This window comes from Somniosus microcephalus, chromosome 22 (genome assembly GCF_052327205.1).
Source record: "Somniosus microcephalus isolate GS21.2 chromosome 22, FLI_Smic_1.0, whole genome shotgun sequence".
NCBI lineage: Eukaryota > Metazoa > Chordata > Chondrichthyes > Squaliformes > Somniosidae > Somniosus > Somniosus microcephalus.
The window spans coordinates 12,043,889-12,059,381 of NC_141008.1; the positions used below are offsets into that span (position 1 = coordinate 12,043,889).

General features: G+C 52.4%; 1 protein-coding gene across 2 annotated transcripts in view; it reads right to left on the reverse strand.

Moving 5' to 3' along the window:
* The window catches only part of atp2a3 (ATPase sarcoplasmic/endoplasmic reticulum Ca2+ transporting 3), an 824,766-nt gene that overhangs the window by 37,300 nt on the left and 771,973 nt on the right, over positions 1-15,493 (reverse strand). For both annotated transcript variants that reach the window (XM_085964184.1, XM_085964185.1), the window contains 4 exons: positions 10,570-10,905; positions 7,685-7,905; positions 6,020-6,222; positions 3,952-4,037 (listed from right to left, as the gene is read on the reverse strand). In XM_085964184.1, coding sequence (XP_085820310.1) covers positions 3,952-4,037; positions 6,020-6,222; positions 7,685-7,905; positions 10,570-10,905 — 846 coding nt within the window. The remainder of the gene's footprint in view (positions 1-3,951; positions 4,038-6,019; positions 6,223-7,684; positions 7,906-10,569; positions 10,906-15,493) is intronic.

Sequence of the window (15,493 nt, forward strand, 5' to 3'; positions counted from 1 at the left end):
ATGCAGCCTACCGGGGCATGGATGCCTACTCCTCTGCACCGTGGACGCCGCAGGGAATGACAGCCTGGGACACGGTAGGACCGCCTCATAGCGCCGTGCCACCCCAGCCACACCCCAGCAACGGCCCAACTACCGCAGCAGTGTCCCAAGGCCAGACAGCAGTGCCCCAAGGCCAGAAATGCTACTTCTGTGGCCAGGAAAAACACCCCAGAGCACGCTGCCCGGCGAAAAACGCGATCTGCTCGGGCTGCGGGAAGAAGGGACACTACGCTAGCGTCTGCAGGGCCAAAGCCACCCCGAACCCCAGCAGCGCCGCGTGTGGGCCATGCGGGCCGCCATCTTGGGCCTCCCCGGCCATGTGCGAACCACCGGTACAGCAGCCATTTTGGACGCCTCCAGCCACATGGGGATCATGGACGCCACCATCTTGGACGACAGCCGGAAGGCAGCAGGCCCCCAACACCGCCTCATCTGATACCCGCAGCGACACACCGACCCCTACGCTGGCATCCGTTACACTGGACCAAGCGAGACCGCACCAGCTGGCCAGTTCCACAATGGACATTAAGGTAAATGGTCACGATACAATCTGCCTTTTTGACTCTGGGAGCACGGAGAGCTTCATCCACCCCGACACGGTGCGGCGTTGCTCTCTCCCAGTCCTGCCTGCGCACCAGCGGATTTCTATGGCCTCCGAGTCCCAGTCGGCGGACATCGGCGGCTACTGCATGGTGACACTCGTAGTAGACGGGACTGTGTACGATCATTTTAAACTTCTGGTCCTGCCCGACCTCTGCGCTGCCGTCCTGCTGGGGTTAGATTTTCAGTGCCACCTTAAAAGTGTTACGATGGCGTACGGTGAACCCCTACCCCCACTCACAGTCCGCAGCCAGCAGCTTCCAAATTGCCCGCCGCGCACCAGGTGCAACCTCTCCACACTCAGAGTCACCCCCCCCCCCCCACTGTTTGCTAACCTCACCCCCGACTGTAAGCCCATCGCCACAAAGAGCAGGCGATACAGTGCCGGGGACAGGGTTTTCATTAAAACCGAAGTGGAGCGGCTCCTGAAGGAAGGGATTATTGAGGGCAGCACCAGCCCCTGGCGAGCCCAGGTTGTGGTCGTTAAGACCGGCGAGAAGCAGCGCCTGGTCATCGACTACAGCCAGACAATAAATCGCTACACCCTGCTGGACGCCTACCCACTCCCCCGCATAGCTGATATGGTCAACCAGATCGCGCAGTACCGCGTCTTCTCGACCATTGACCTGAAATCAGCGTACCACCAGCTCCCTATCCGCCCTGAGGACCGCCAGTATACCGCCTTTGAGGCAAACGGCCGCCTCTATCACTTCCTTAGGGTTCCCTTTGGCGTCACCAACGGGGTCTCCGTCTTCCAAAGGGAGATGAACCGGATGGTAGATCAAAATGCGTTGCAGGCAACTTTCCCATATCTGGACAATGTGACCATCTGCGGCCGTGACTTGCAGGACCATGACGCAAACCTCGAAAAATTCCTCCGCACCGCCCAACTCCTGAACCTGACATATAACAAGGAGAAGTGCATATTCCGCACAAACCGCCTCACCATCCTTGGCTGTGTTGTGGAACACGGAGTCATCGGCCCCGACCCCGACCGGATGCGTCCCCTTATGGAACTCCCACTGCCCCAAGGCCCTGAAGAGGTGCCTAGGGTTTTTCTCCTATTACGCCCAGTGGGTCCCCTACTATGCGGACAAGGCCCGTCCGCTGATCAAGTCCACCTCTTTTCCCTTGACGGCAGAGGCCCGCTTAGCCTTCCACCGTATCAAGGAGGACATTGCCAAAGCCACCATGCACGCAGTGGACGAATCCATCCCCTTCCAGGTGGAAAGCGACGCGTCCGACTTTGCCCTGGCCGCTACCCTCAATCAGGCGGGGAGACCCGTGGCCTTTTCACGAACCCTCCAAGGCCCGGAGACCAGACACTCCGCTGTTGAGAAGGAGGCCCAGGCGATTGTGGAGGCTGTGCGTCATTGGAGGCACTACCTGGCCGGAAAACGATTTACCCTGCTCACTGACCAGCGTTCAGTTGCTTTCATGTTTAACAACAAGCAGAGGGGCAAAATCAAAAATGACAAGATCTTGAGGTGGAGAATCGAACTTTCCACCTACAATTACGAGATCTTGTACCGGCCCGGGAAGCTCAATGAACCCCCGGATGCGCTATCGCGTGGCACCTGCGCCAGCGCGCAGATCGATAGACTGCAGGCCCTCCACAATGACCTCTGCCACCCGGGGGTCACCAGGTTCTTCCACTTCATCAAGGCCCGCAACCTGCCTTACTCTATTGAGGAGGTCAGGACCATGACCAGGAACTGCCAAGTCTGCGCTGAGTGCAAACCGCACTTTTATAGACCAGACAGGGCCCACCTGATAAAAGCCACTCACCCCTTCGAGCGCCTGAGCGTTGATTTTAAAGGGCCTCTCCCCTCCTCCGACCGCAATGTGTACTTCCTCAATATTATTGATGAGTACTCCCGTTTCCCGTTCGCCATCCCCTGCCCGGACATGACCAGTGCCACGGTCATTAAATGTCTGAACGACCTCTTCACCCTGTTCGGTTTCCCCAGCTATATCCATAGCGACCGGGGCTCATCGTTTATGAGCGACGAACTCCGTCAGTACCTGCTAACTAGGGGTATTGCCACAAGCAGGACCACCAGTTACAACCCCCGGGGGAACGGACAGGTGGAAAGAGAAAATGCGACAGTTTGGAAGGCCGCCCTGCTAGCCTTAAAGTCTAGGGGCCTTCCAACCTCCCGCTGGCAGGATGTGCTCCCCGATGCGCTCCACTCTATTCGGTCACTGCTCTGCACTGCCACTAACGCCACCCCTCATGAGAAAATGTTTGTCTTCCCAAGGAAGTCCACATCGGGGACATCGCTACCGCCATGGCTGACGTCCCCAGGGCCGGTCCTACTGAGAAGACACGTGAGGACCCATATAACGGACCCCCTGGTCGAGAGGGTCGACCTCCTCCACGCCAACCCCCAGTATGCTTACATTGCATACCCGGACGGGCGGGAGGACACAGTCTCCATAAGAGACCTTGCACCCTCGGGGGCCGCAGCAACCCACTACTCACTACCACCACCCCCCACGATCCGATATCCAGCCCCAGCAGACGGCAGGCCTGGGCCCCGCGACCCGCTCGACATCTATGAGGACGACACGCCTGTGCCACAGCCTACGCAGGACTCGACGCCGGAAGCTCCACTACCCCTGCCGTCGCCACGCCGATCACAGCGGCAGACAAGACCTCCGGAGAGACTCCAATACACTAACTTTTAATACAGTTCACCCCGCCGGACTCAATTTTAAACAAGGGGTGAATGTGGTAAACCACTGTTTGTATTCCACTGTGTACATGCCTGGACATGCCTCGGCTGACTCCTCCCACAAGTCCTAGTATAAAGGTGACTGCTCCCCAGCCCTTTGTATTTCTGGACCGGTCGACCACTCGAGGCAGACCTTCATTCTTTTGTTAATAAAAGCCTTTAGTTACTCTCTTAACTCTCAGTCTTTTATGAGTAATTGATAGCGCATCACACTGTATCATGGAACCGCCTCCGAGAGCTCCTCCCAATGAGGTACTTTTATAAAGCATGGCGACTGTAATGTACAAATGGCCAGAGCCCAGAGCAGGACTAGTATCAGAGTAAGCTTTTAACCATCTGGTTTTTTTTCTGGTTTGAATTCAATTAGACTCAGGTGCTGGATCAAGACAGTGAATATAGTAAAATCAATCATTAAGACCTTCTAACAGATAGCCAACAATATACTAATGATTGAGACTTCACCCTCCATAGGAGAGCAGCTGCCATCAGTAGCCCTGTAAATGGGCCATTACTAGACTGTAACACACTTCCACCCTCCCTCCTATTAGAAAGGGTTTTATTGAAGCTCCGTTACCAGTTGGTTGAAGGTGACCTGTGGACCACCTTCATCGTACATGAACCACCAGGTGGCTGCCCCGACGGTCGCCAGGCCGACATAACCTGAAAGAGACCAACGAGGGGGTAAGCAAAACCAGCAAATGAGGAAACAACCTGATCGAGCGAATGGCCACTCAACGTTTCGCTTCTTCTGTTAATGTCAAACTATGGCTAGCGCAGGAGTGTCCGACCCATGACCTGTGAGCCACATGCAGCCCAGGCACCTATTGACGATTATGTTTCCTACTCACTGGCTTGTCCTGTTGGAACTTCAAACTAGAGTCATACAGCACAGGAGGAGGCCATTCGGCCCATCATGCCTGTGCCGGCTCTTTGAATGGGCTATCCAATTAGACTCACTCCCCCGCTCTTTCCACATTGCCCCGTAAATTTTTCCTTTTCAAGAATGTAAACAATTCTCTTTTGAAAGTTACTATTGAATCTGCTTCCACCACCCTTACAGGCAGTGCGTTCCAGATCACAACAACTTGCCGCGGGAAAAAAATTTCTCTTCTTCCCCAACCCCCCCCCCATTATTTTGCCAATTATTTTCAATCGGTGTCCTCTGGTTACCGCCCCTCGGGCCAGTGGAAACAGCTTCTCCTTATTTACTCTCATCAAAATCCCTCATAATTTTGAACACCTCTATTAAATCTCCCTTAATCTTCTCTGCTCTAAGGAGGACCATCCCAGCTTCTCCAGTCTCCCCACATAACTGAAGTCCCTCATCCCTGGTACCATTCTAGTAAATCTCCTCTGCACACTTCCCAAGGCCTTGGCATTCTTCTTGAAGTGAGGTGCCCAGAATTGGACACAATACTCCAGCTGAGGCCTAACCAGTGATTTATAAAGGTTTAACATAACTTCCTTGCTTTTGTACTCTATGCCTCTTTTTATAAAGGCAAGGATCCCGTGTGCTTTGTTTAACAGCCTTCTCAACTTGTCCTGCTACCTTCAATGATTTGTGTTCATACACCCCCAGGTCTCTCTGTTCCTGCACCCCCTTTAACATTGTACCATGTAGTTTATATTGTCTCTCCTCATTTTTCCTACCAATAGCCGATCCTTCATCATCGCTGGGTCAAAATCCTGGAACTCCCTCCCTAACAGCACTGTGGGAGCACCTTCACCACACGGACTGCAGCGGTTCAAGAAGGCGGCTCTTCATCACCTTCTTAAGGGCAATTAGGGATGGGCAATAAATGCTGGCCTTGCCAGAGATGCCCACATCATGTGAACAAATAAAAAAAATACATCACCATTCATGGGCCTGAAAGTTTGGAAAGAGCTATTCCTAGCCTTGTTACCTCATTGGTAGATAGACCCTCAGTCAGAACACTGTATCAGCAGCTTGAGACACATGCAAATTAATGGGATGTGGATTCAAACTTTCTACGTAGATCTTCTAAGGATACTCAGTACACACCTATGCAGCCCAATGAAGCCAAAAGGCTTGGACACCTCTGAGGCGGAGGGTTATGCAGGGTGAGATCCCCTTGCTAGATGTAGTGGACGATAACACTAGCCAAAATGTCCCACCTGCAATAGCCAGCTTGGCTGCCCAGTTTCAAACCTCCTTTCCTCTTCACAAACAGACAGCTGGAAACCATCTCCAAGCTTAGTCCAAGCACAGAGGCTTTTCTGTCCACCTTGAGAATTGAGCCCTGCAGAAGGTCCATCTTTTAGACAGGTGCCCAAGGTGTTTTGAGTAGTCAATCTCCAATTGCTTTCTCCCCAGTGACTGAGATTTTGAGTTTTTTTTTAGGGTTTATGGGATCCAGCGGACAGGAAGTTAGAGCAGGGCAAAGGTTAGATTCGTTGCCCATCTTCCTGCCCACAGGGTTACGAGGACTTGATTTCGAGTCCTAGTAGCTATGGAAACATTGGAAGAGAATCTTGTCAAGAAATAAAGAAGGGGGAGATTATAATTATAACTGAAAAAGTCCCAGTACTTCAGCTAATTTGATCTCAAAATCAGAATCAATAAATTCCTATACACATGGGTCCTGATCAGTGTTTCAGCAGAAACGTTTTAACAGCCTCACCTCCGATGGCGAGGTAGCGGAAAAAGAGCCAGCCACTAATGAGGGACTCTTTGGGATTGCGAGGGGGTTTGTTCATGATGTCCAGGTCAGGAGGGTTGAAGCCCAGCGCTGTGGCAGGCAGACCGTCTGTTACCAGGTTTACCCAGAGCAGTTGGACAGGAATCAGGGCCTCGGGCAAGCCCAGGATAGCGGTGAGAAAAATGCTGTGTGGAAAACAAGGGGGAGAAAAGTGATTAAAATTTAAACTGGAGATAACGTTACTTCAGATAAAGTATCTCAACAGTAAATGTCCCATACTGTCTCCCAGGGACAACCTGCTCCCTGGGAGACAGTATGGGACGGCGGCACGGTGGCACGGTGGCATAGTGGTTAGCACTGTTGCCTCACAGCGCCAGGGACCCGGGTTCGAATCCGGCCTCGGGTGACTGTCTGTGTGGAGTTTGCACATTCTCCCCGTGTTTGCGTGGGTTTTCTCCGGGTGCTCCGGTTTCCTCCCACAGTCCAAAGATGTGCGGGTTAGGTTGATTGGCTATGATAAATTGACCCTTAGTGTTAGGGGGATTAAATACGTGGGGTTACAGGGATAGGGTGGGATATGTGTTGGTGTAGGGGTTACGGGGATCGGGTGGGATATGTGTCGGTGCAGGCTCGATGGGCCGAAATGGCCTCTATCTGTACTGTGAGGTTTCTGTGATTCTGTGATTTCTGTGAAGTATCTACCAATGCTGGCCCTGAGCCAGTCACCAGAGGCTGCACAAGAGTCTCTTGGGCTGCAGTGCCCTCAGATTGTCCATCCTTGTGAGTCAACACTTCTCCTCTGCTCAGCATCTCTCCACTAGCCTGACCAAGCATGCAAGCACATTGTGCGAAGGGTAGAGTTTGTGCAGCACATCAAGACCTGCTTATTGGTGAAGGCTAACCCCTGGGGAAGTGCCAATCACAAGTGTTTGCCTGTAACCATCGAGCTTTTTTCCTAAATGTTCACCCTGACGAGAGTCCTTTGTGGAGACTAGGCTCTTTTTGTGTGCAAATATATATCAGCTAGCGGGACAGACGTGTTGGATGGGTACAGGGGGACTGAATTCCCTCGTATTCTAACCAATCAGAATCATTAGTGGCAGAATCTTCTCTCCTTAGAGACTGTTCATGAGGTAGAGGAGCTTCTTGGGTAACAATGGAAGGTCATGGGGTAGAGATTAGTTCGGCTCTGTTTTCAGGCCCAGACTCGGCCCAACACCAGCCCCGTTTATCGATAACTCATTTTGGAACAAGGTCCTTCAATGGGCGTTCGGCCCCTCGGTAACATAATCACGGGGCCTAGTGTCTGTTTTAGGCATTCACCCGGGACGTCTACAGAATGAGCCCCACGAATTTAGCAGTGGGACCAATGCCTGCGCAGATTGGGTGCAGGCTATCTCACTGCTAAATTGCTATACGTTGCGTCCCTCTTTCAGTCGCAAAATGGGCATACCAATCTCTACCCCTACATTTCTTCAGCTCTTTAAGCTGAAGCTGTGTACTTTCTCTAGGCCCGCGACCCCCTCCCTCGATAGGACGGATGAGCAGAAGCACGTTGCTACTAAAGGAGAAGAGGTGCATCAGTAGCAGCTAAAGAGTCTGGGATATGTGCCCACCGATCCTCGACTTGACAGAAAAACCCCTTACCAGACAACTTCGCCCACATTGGAGGAGATGAGGTAGCGAATAAACTGCTTCATGTTGTTGTAGATAGCTCGACCCTCCTCAACCGCTGACACTATGGTGGCGAAATTGTCATCGGACAACACCATCTCTGACGCCGTCTTAGCCACAGCAGTCCCTGAGCCCATGGCAATCCCAATTTCAGCCTTCTTTAGAGCGGGAGCATCATTAACGCCATCTCCAGTCTACAGAGAGGAAAGATATTAGGACAGGATCTTGCTTTCTCCCTCGCTGCCATCATACTTCTCCCAGGAGGCTACGCACTGTCACGCAACCTCCTGTGACTCAGAAGAGTGAAACCATCTATACCTCACCAGTTCCATGACCATCAGTTTCCCCCTAATGGAGTACCAGCTTGGCTCCGTGGGTAGCTGTTCACAATATATATTAATGATCTGGACGAGGGAATTGGATGTAGTATCTCCAAATTTGCAGACGACACAAAGCTGGGTGGGAGGGTATGCTGTGAGGAGGATGTTGTGAAACTCCAGTACGATTTGGACAGGTTGGGTGATTGGGCAGAAACATGGCAAATGCACTATAATGTGGATAAATGTGAGGTTATCCACTTTGGTGGCAAAAACAGGAAGGCAGATTATTATTTGAATGGTAATAGATTGGGAGAAGGGGAAGTGCAAAGAGACCTGGGTGTTCTTGTGCACCAGTCGCTGAAGGTAAGCATGCAGGAGCAGCAGGCGGTTAAGAAGGCAAATGGTATGTTGGCCTTTGTAGCGAGAGGATTCGAGTACAGGAGCAAGGATGTCTTGCCGCAGTTGTACAGGGCCTTGGTGAGACCGCACCTTGAGTACTGTGTGCAGTTTTGGTCGCCTTATCTGAGGAAGGACGTTCTTGCCATGGAAGGAGTGCAGTGAAGATTCACCAGGCTGATACCTGGGATGGCAGGAATGACGTACGAGGAGAGATTGTGTCGATTGGGCTTATACTCACTGGAGTTTAGAAGATTGAGAGGGGATCTCATCGAAACCTATAAAATTCTGTCAGGCCTGGACAGACTAGATGCAGGAAGAATGTTCCCGATGGCCGGGGAGTCCAGAACCAGGGGTCATAGTCTAAGGATAAGGGGTAAGCCATTTAGGACAGAGATGAGGAGGAATTTCTTCACCCAGAGAGTGGTGAACCTGTGGAATTCTCTACCACAGAAGGCAGTGGAGGCCAATTCATTAAATATATTCAAGAAGGAGTTGGATATATTTCTTAAGGCTAAAGGGATCAAGGGATATGGGGAGAAGGCAGGGACAGGGTACTGAATTTGGATGATCAGCCATGATCTCATTGAATGGCGGAGCAGGCTCGAGGGGCCGAATGGCCTACTCCTGCTCCTATCTTCTATGTTTTTATGTAGCACTCTTGCCTCTGAGCCAAACGGTTGTGCGCCACTCCAGGACTCGAACGCATAATCCAGGATAACACTGCGGGAGTTGGGGGCACCGTCTCTCAGGTGAGCTGTCAAACCAAGCCTGCCTGTTTAGGTGGACACAAAAAATCTCCAGACACCATCTGAAGAAGAGCGGGAGAGTTCTCCAGGTGCCCTGCTCAATATTTATTTCTCAACATCACCAAAACCGACTACCTGGTCATTTATCTCAGGGCTGTTTGTGGGAGCTTGCTGTGTGCAAATTGGCTGCCACGTTGCCCTCGTCAACAGTGACTGCACTTCAAAAGTACTTCATTGGCTGAGAAGCACTTCGGGATGTCCCTAGGATGTGGGCGTTGTAAAAACTCAAGTCCTTTCCTTCACCCAATGCATGCGTCTGTGGTTATCTGCCGAGCAAACTGACCAACATTTGCAGTCAGAGCTAGAAAACTCCCCGGAGTGCTTGGCTTCTGAACGTATCTCATTGGCCGCAGCCTATATCTCCCCCACTCCCTTCCTCCCAGCATTGGCGGCTGTGCCTTTAACCTTGTAGGCACTCGGCTCTAGAACTCCCTTTCTAAACCTCCCCACCTCTCTCTCCTCCTTCAAAGCTACCTCTGACCAAGCTTTTAGTTAGCCCTCCTAATATCTCCTTCCTTGACTCGGTGTCAATTGATGTCTGATTACGCTCCTGCGGAGAGACTCGGGACGTTTTACTACGTTATCAGGCGCTATATAAATGCAAGTTGTTGTTGTTGAATATACTGAAATGAAAGACTTGTACTAGACGTGGCTAAATAAGTCAAACTGATCACTATATACGGCAGGTAACTTTTTATACTGAGAGTCATAAGAACTCTGATCACGCAGCATTGCCCACTCTCACAAGATCTCCTTCAAAGAGCAATCCGTTTCAGAAAGTCAAATATTTTCACTGGATTTCCATCTGAAATGGCTGAGGGTTTTGTGTGAGAAAACCTCATCAGCAAAAAGGCCATTTCTAAAAAGAAACGACACACAGATAACATCCTATAGCAAGAACCTTTACAAATATTACGGGGATTACTCGGAGATTGGCATCAAAAGACATAATTGGAGTTACTCAGCAATCTTTGATAATGTTTCCCTTCAGCGAGATACTAGAAGGTGCATGAGGACAGCACATGTTACCGGTCTATGGTATAATAAACGTGCTGGTCCATCAAACCGTATATCTACCGCACTAATTTAAACCTTCTGTTAAATAAGAAGTCAATCCTTAGCTTAAGGAACAGAACAACAATTTGCATTTATATAGCGCCTTTAATATTGTAAAACATCTCAAGGTGCTTCTGAGGAGCGTGATCAGACAAATATTAAAATCGAGCCACGTATGGAGTTATTAGGACGGGTGACCAAAGGTTTGGTCAAAGATGTAGATTTTAAGGAGCATCTTAAGGAGGAGAGAGAGGTGGAGCAGAATTCCTGAACTCACCATAGCTGTGATCTCGTCAAAGGACTGAAGGTACTCGATGATCTTGGACTTGTGCGATGGCTCAACGCGAGCAAAGCAGCGCGTGGACCGGCAGGCCTCTCGCTGCTCGTCCAGCGAAAGGTCGTCGAACTCACGGCCGGTGTAAGCCTTCCCGGTCACGTCTTCGTTTTCACCGAAGATTCCAATGCGCCGGCAGATGGCGATGGCGGTGCCCTTGTTATCGCCAGTGATCATGATGACACGGATGCCAGCCTTCTCACACATCTGAATGGAGCCAATAACTTCCTTTCTTGGTGGGTCCAACATCCCTACACAGCCAACAAACGTAAGGTCAGTCTAAAAGGAGAAAGGAAAGAAATTAGTGTTTCAACAGTGGATACCAGAAGACAGCGCAATACAATGAGGCGACATTAATCAGAACTTTCAGGGCTGAGAATTATGTTAACAGCTCACTACATTACCACCAATTTATCCACATTATCAGAGACTTGAGCATGTAATCTAAGCTGACACTCCAGTGCAGTGCTGAGGGAGTGCGGCACTGTCGGAGGTGCCGTCTTTCGGATGAGACGTTAAACCGAGGTCCCGTCTGCTCTCTCAGGTTAATGTAAAAGATCCCACGGCACTGTTTCTAGAGGAGCAGGGAAGTTAACCGCGGTGTCCTGGTCAATATTTATCCCTCAATCAACATCTATCTCATGGCTGGTTTGTGGGACCTTGCTGTGCAAAAACTGGCTGCCTAGCAACAGTGGCTACACTTCAAAAGTAATTAGTTGGCTGTTAAGAGCTCTGGGGTGTCCTGAGGATGTGAAAGGCACTCTATAAATGTAAGTTCTTTCACTCATTACTGACATGGCTCCTGTATTTATGGAATTTGAAACACTGCAAAGGAGCATTGCTGCTTCCGCACCTGGGACCTCATTGTCACTGTGAACAGAGCCTTCCCACCCACCCACCACCACCACCCTGTCCACTGGACGGTGGGGACCACCACAGGCTCCTTATCAAGTCGGTCACTCCCGCTGATCTGCAGGGAGGGGTTGGCCAGCTGGGTTAGTGCACTTTAGAGTAAAAAAACCCAATGTCTTTCAGCATCATCAGAGCGTCCCCCGCCCTCACTCTGAATCAGAGCGTCCCCCGCCCTCACTCTGAATCAGAGCGTCCCCCGCCCTCACTCTGAATCAGAGCGTCCCCCGCCCTCACTCTGAATCAGAGCGTCCCCCGCCCTCACTCTGAGTTGGAGCGTCCCCCCGCCCTCACTGAGAATCAGAGCGTCCCCCGCCCTCACTGAGAATCAGAGCGCCCCCCGCCCTCACTGAGAATCAGAGCGCCCCCCGCCCTCACTCTGAATCAGAGCATCCCCCGCCCTCACTCTGAATCAGAGCGTCCCCCGCCCTCACTCTGAATCAGAGCGTCCCCCACCCTCACTGAGAATCAGAGCGTCCCCCGCCCTCACTCTGAATCAGAGCATCCCCCGCCCTCACTGAGAATCAGAGCGTCCCCCGCCCTCACTCTGAATCAGAGCGTCCCCTGCCCTCACTCTGAATCAGGGCGTCCCCCCTCACCCTGAATCAGAGTGGCCCCCGCCCGCACTGAGAATCAGAGCGTCCCCCACCCTCACTCAGAATCAGAGCGTCCCCCGCCCGCACTGAGAATCAGAGCGTCCCCCGCCCTCACTGAGAATCAGAGCATCCCCCGCCCTCACTCTGAATCGGAGCGTCCCCCGCCCTCACTGAGAATCAGAGCGTCCCCCCGCCCTCACTGAGAATCAGAGCGTCCCCCGCCCTCACTCTGAATCAGAGCATCCCCCGCCCTCACTCTGAATCAGAGCGTCCCCCGCCCTCACTCTGAATCAGAGCGTCCCCCACCCGCACTGAGAATCAGAGCGTCCCTCGCCCTCACTCTGAATCAGAGCGTCCCCCGCCCTCACTCTGAATCAGAGCGTCCCCCGCCCTCACTCTGAATCAGAGCGTCCCCCACCCGCACTGAGAATCAGAGCGTCCCTCGCCCTCACTCTGAATCAGAGCGTCCCCCGCCCTCACTCTGAATCAGAGCGCCCCCCGCCCTCACTGAGAATCAGAGCGCCCCCCGCCCTCACCCTGAATCAGAGCGTCCCCCGCCCTCACCCTGAATCAGAGCGTCCCCCGCCCTCACTCTGAATCAGAGCGTCCCCCGCCCTCACTCTGAATCAGAGCGTCCCCCGCCCTCACTCTGAATCAGAGCGCCCCCCACCCTCACCCTGAAACAGAGCGTCCCCCCCCACTCTGAATCAGAGTGTCCCCCGCCCTCACCCTGAATCAGAGCGTCCCCCGCCCTCACTGAGAATCAGTGCGCCCCCCGCCCTCACCCTGAATCAGAGCGTCCCCCGCCCTCACTCTGAATCAGAGCGTCCCCCGCCCTCACCCTGAATCAGAGCGTCCCCCCTCACCCTGAATCAGAGTGTCCCCCGCCCGCACTGAGAATCAGAGCGTCCCCCCGCCCTCACTGAGAATCAGAGCGTCCCCCCGCCCTCACTGAGAATCAGGGCGTCCCCCGCCCTCACTCTGAATCAGAGCGTCCCCCGCCCTCACTCTGAATCAGAGCGTCCCCCGCCCTCAATCTGAATCAGAGCGTCCCCCGCCCTCACTCTGAATCAGAGCGTCCCCCGCCCTCACTCTGAATCAGAGCGTCCCCCGCCCTCACTCTGAATCAGAGCGTCCCCCACCCGCACTGAGAATCAGAGCGTCCCCCGCCCTCACTCTGAATCAGAGCGTCCCCCGCCCTCACTCTGAATCAGAGCGTCCCCCGCCCTCACTCTGAATCAGAGCGTCCCCCGCCCTCACTCTGAATCAGAGCGTCCCCCGCCCTCACTCTGAATCAGAGCGTCCCCCGCCCTCACTCTGAATCAGAGCGTCCCCCGCCCTCACTCTGAATCAGAGCGTCCCCCGCCCTCACTCTGAATCAGAGCGTCCCCCGCCCCCACTCTGAATCAGGGTGTGCCCCGCCCCCACTCAGAGAGAGAAGGGAAACTGCCCCTTTAAAGAATCATCGCCACGTTAAAAGAGTGGACTCCTCCTCCGTCCAGCACGAGTCACATCTGAAAACGGCACAAAGCTGCGGCCAACATTGCCTCAACCAGAAAGACCTCAAAAAGACTTGCATTTCTATAGCGCCTTTCACGACCTCAGGATGTCTCAAAGCGATTCACAGCCAATTAAGTACTTCTGAAGTGTCGTCACTGTTGTAATGTGGGAAACACGGCAGCCAATTTGTACACAGCAAGCTCCCACAAACAGCACTGAGATAAATGAACAAATAATCTGTTTTTTGGCAACGGTGGTTGAGAGATAAATATTGGCCAGGATACCGGGGATAAGTCTTCGAAAGAATGCCATGGTGATTTTTTACGCCCACCTGAGAGCGGTTTAACGCCGCATCCGAAAGACGGCACCTCTGACAGTGCTGCACTCCCTCAGCACGGCACTGGAGTGTCAACCTAGATTTTGTGCTCAAATCTTTGGCGTGGGGCCTGAACCCACAACCTTCTGACTTACAGCCGAGAGCACGGCCCACTGAGCCATCGGTGACACAGCCTGCGCTCCGTTCCTGGCTGGATGACGGCACTTTATAAAGGAACTGAACCGTGCGCCTGAACCCCCAGAATCAGAGGACTCGTTTTTTTAAAGACATGTAAAGCTTGGATCTGGATTTTGCTCACTCCGGATAAAAGCTGCCGCGTTATTTTGTTTCCAACATTTGTAAATCATTGGGCTATATTTAGTGAGCCGAGTATTACGAAGAAGATAAATCACGGAACATTTTTATGCCTGGAAGAGGACTTTGTATTTAAATGTTATGCTTGGATCGGGAATCCTGCACGGTAGGGGTGAATGGGAAGTGGTTTGACGGTTTGGAATTTCTCTGCTTGGGTTGGGCGTGTATTTTAACTGCAATTGACTGTGTTATTATATACATAACAGAAGACTTCCAGCCAAGTGAATGGCAAGAAGCTCTGGCTTCTGTACTCTCGCACTTACCAGGTTACAGCACTTAACTGAAGCAGACAGGAAAGGATATATTTTTATTGTGTGGCAAGATATTAATTTACAAAACAATCCGCAGTGGAAAACACGCTGGTTTTTCAGGAACTAAATAAATCCGTTCGTCTTCAGGTGCCAGGCTTGGCTCAGTGGGTAACGCTCTCGCCTCTGAGTCAGAAGGTTGTGGGCTCAAGTCCCACTCCAGAGACTTGAGCACAAAACTCTAGGCTGACACTCCCAGTGCAGTGCTGAGGGAGTGCGATTCAAAGAAGGGCAGGGGCGTTCTCCCCGGTGTCCTGGATAATATTTATCCCTCCATCAGCATCACTCATACAGACTATCTGGTCATTTATCTCATTGCTGTTTGTGGGAGCTTGCTGTGCGCTAATTGGGTGCCACGTTTCCTACATTACAGCAGTGACTACACTTCAGAAGTACTTCATTGGCTGTAAAGTGCTTTGGGACGTCCAGAGGTCGTGAATGGCGCTATAGAAATGCCAGTCTTTCTTTATTGCGTACTCATCTTTTTATGCATTAAAAGCTGGCAATCAGTGGCCTTAGTCTTTGCTTAACTGCTGAATCATGGTGTCTCAGCCTCAACAAAGACCAGCTGCACGTGTTGTGCCCAAAGATGCAGCAGGTGACTCGGGGCGGGCATTTGGGTTCACCGCGGGAGGCAGAAGGCGTGACCGCGGGAGGCAGAGGGCCTGACCGTGGGAGGCAGAGGGCCTGACCGCGGGAGGCAGAGGGCCTGACCGCGGGAGGCAGAGGGCCTGACCGCGGGAGGCAGAGGGCCTGACCGCGGGAGGCAGAGGGCCTGACCACGGGAGGCAGAGGGCCTGACCGCTGTTAGTGAGCCGCTATGAGTATGCAGAAAGGAGCTGAAGATTGGGGCTGTGTGACGG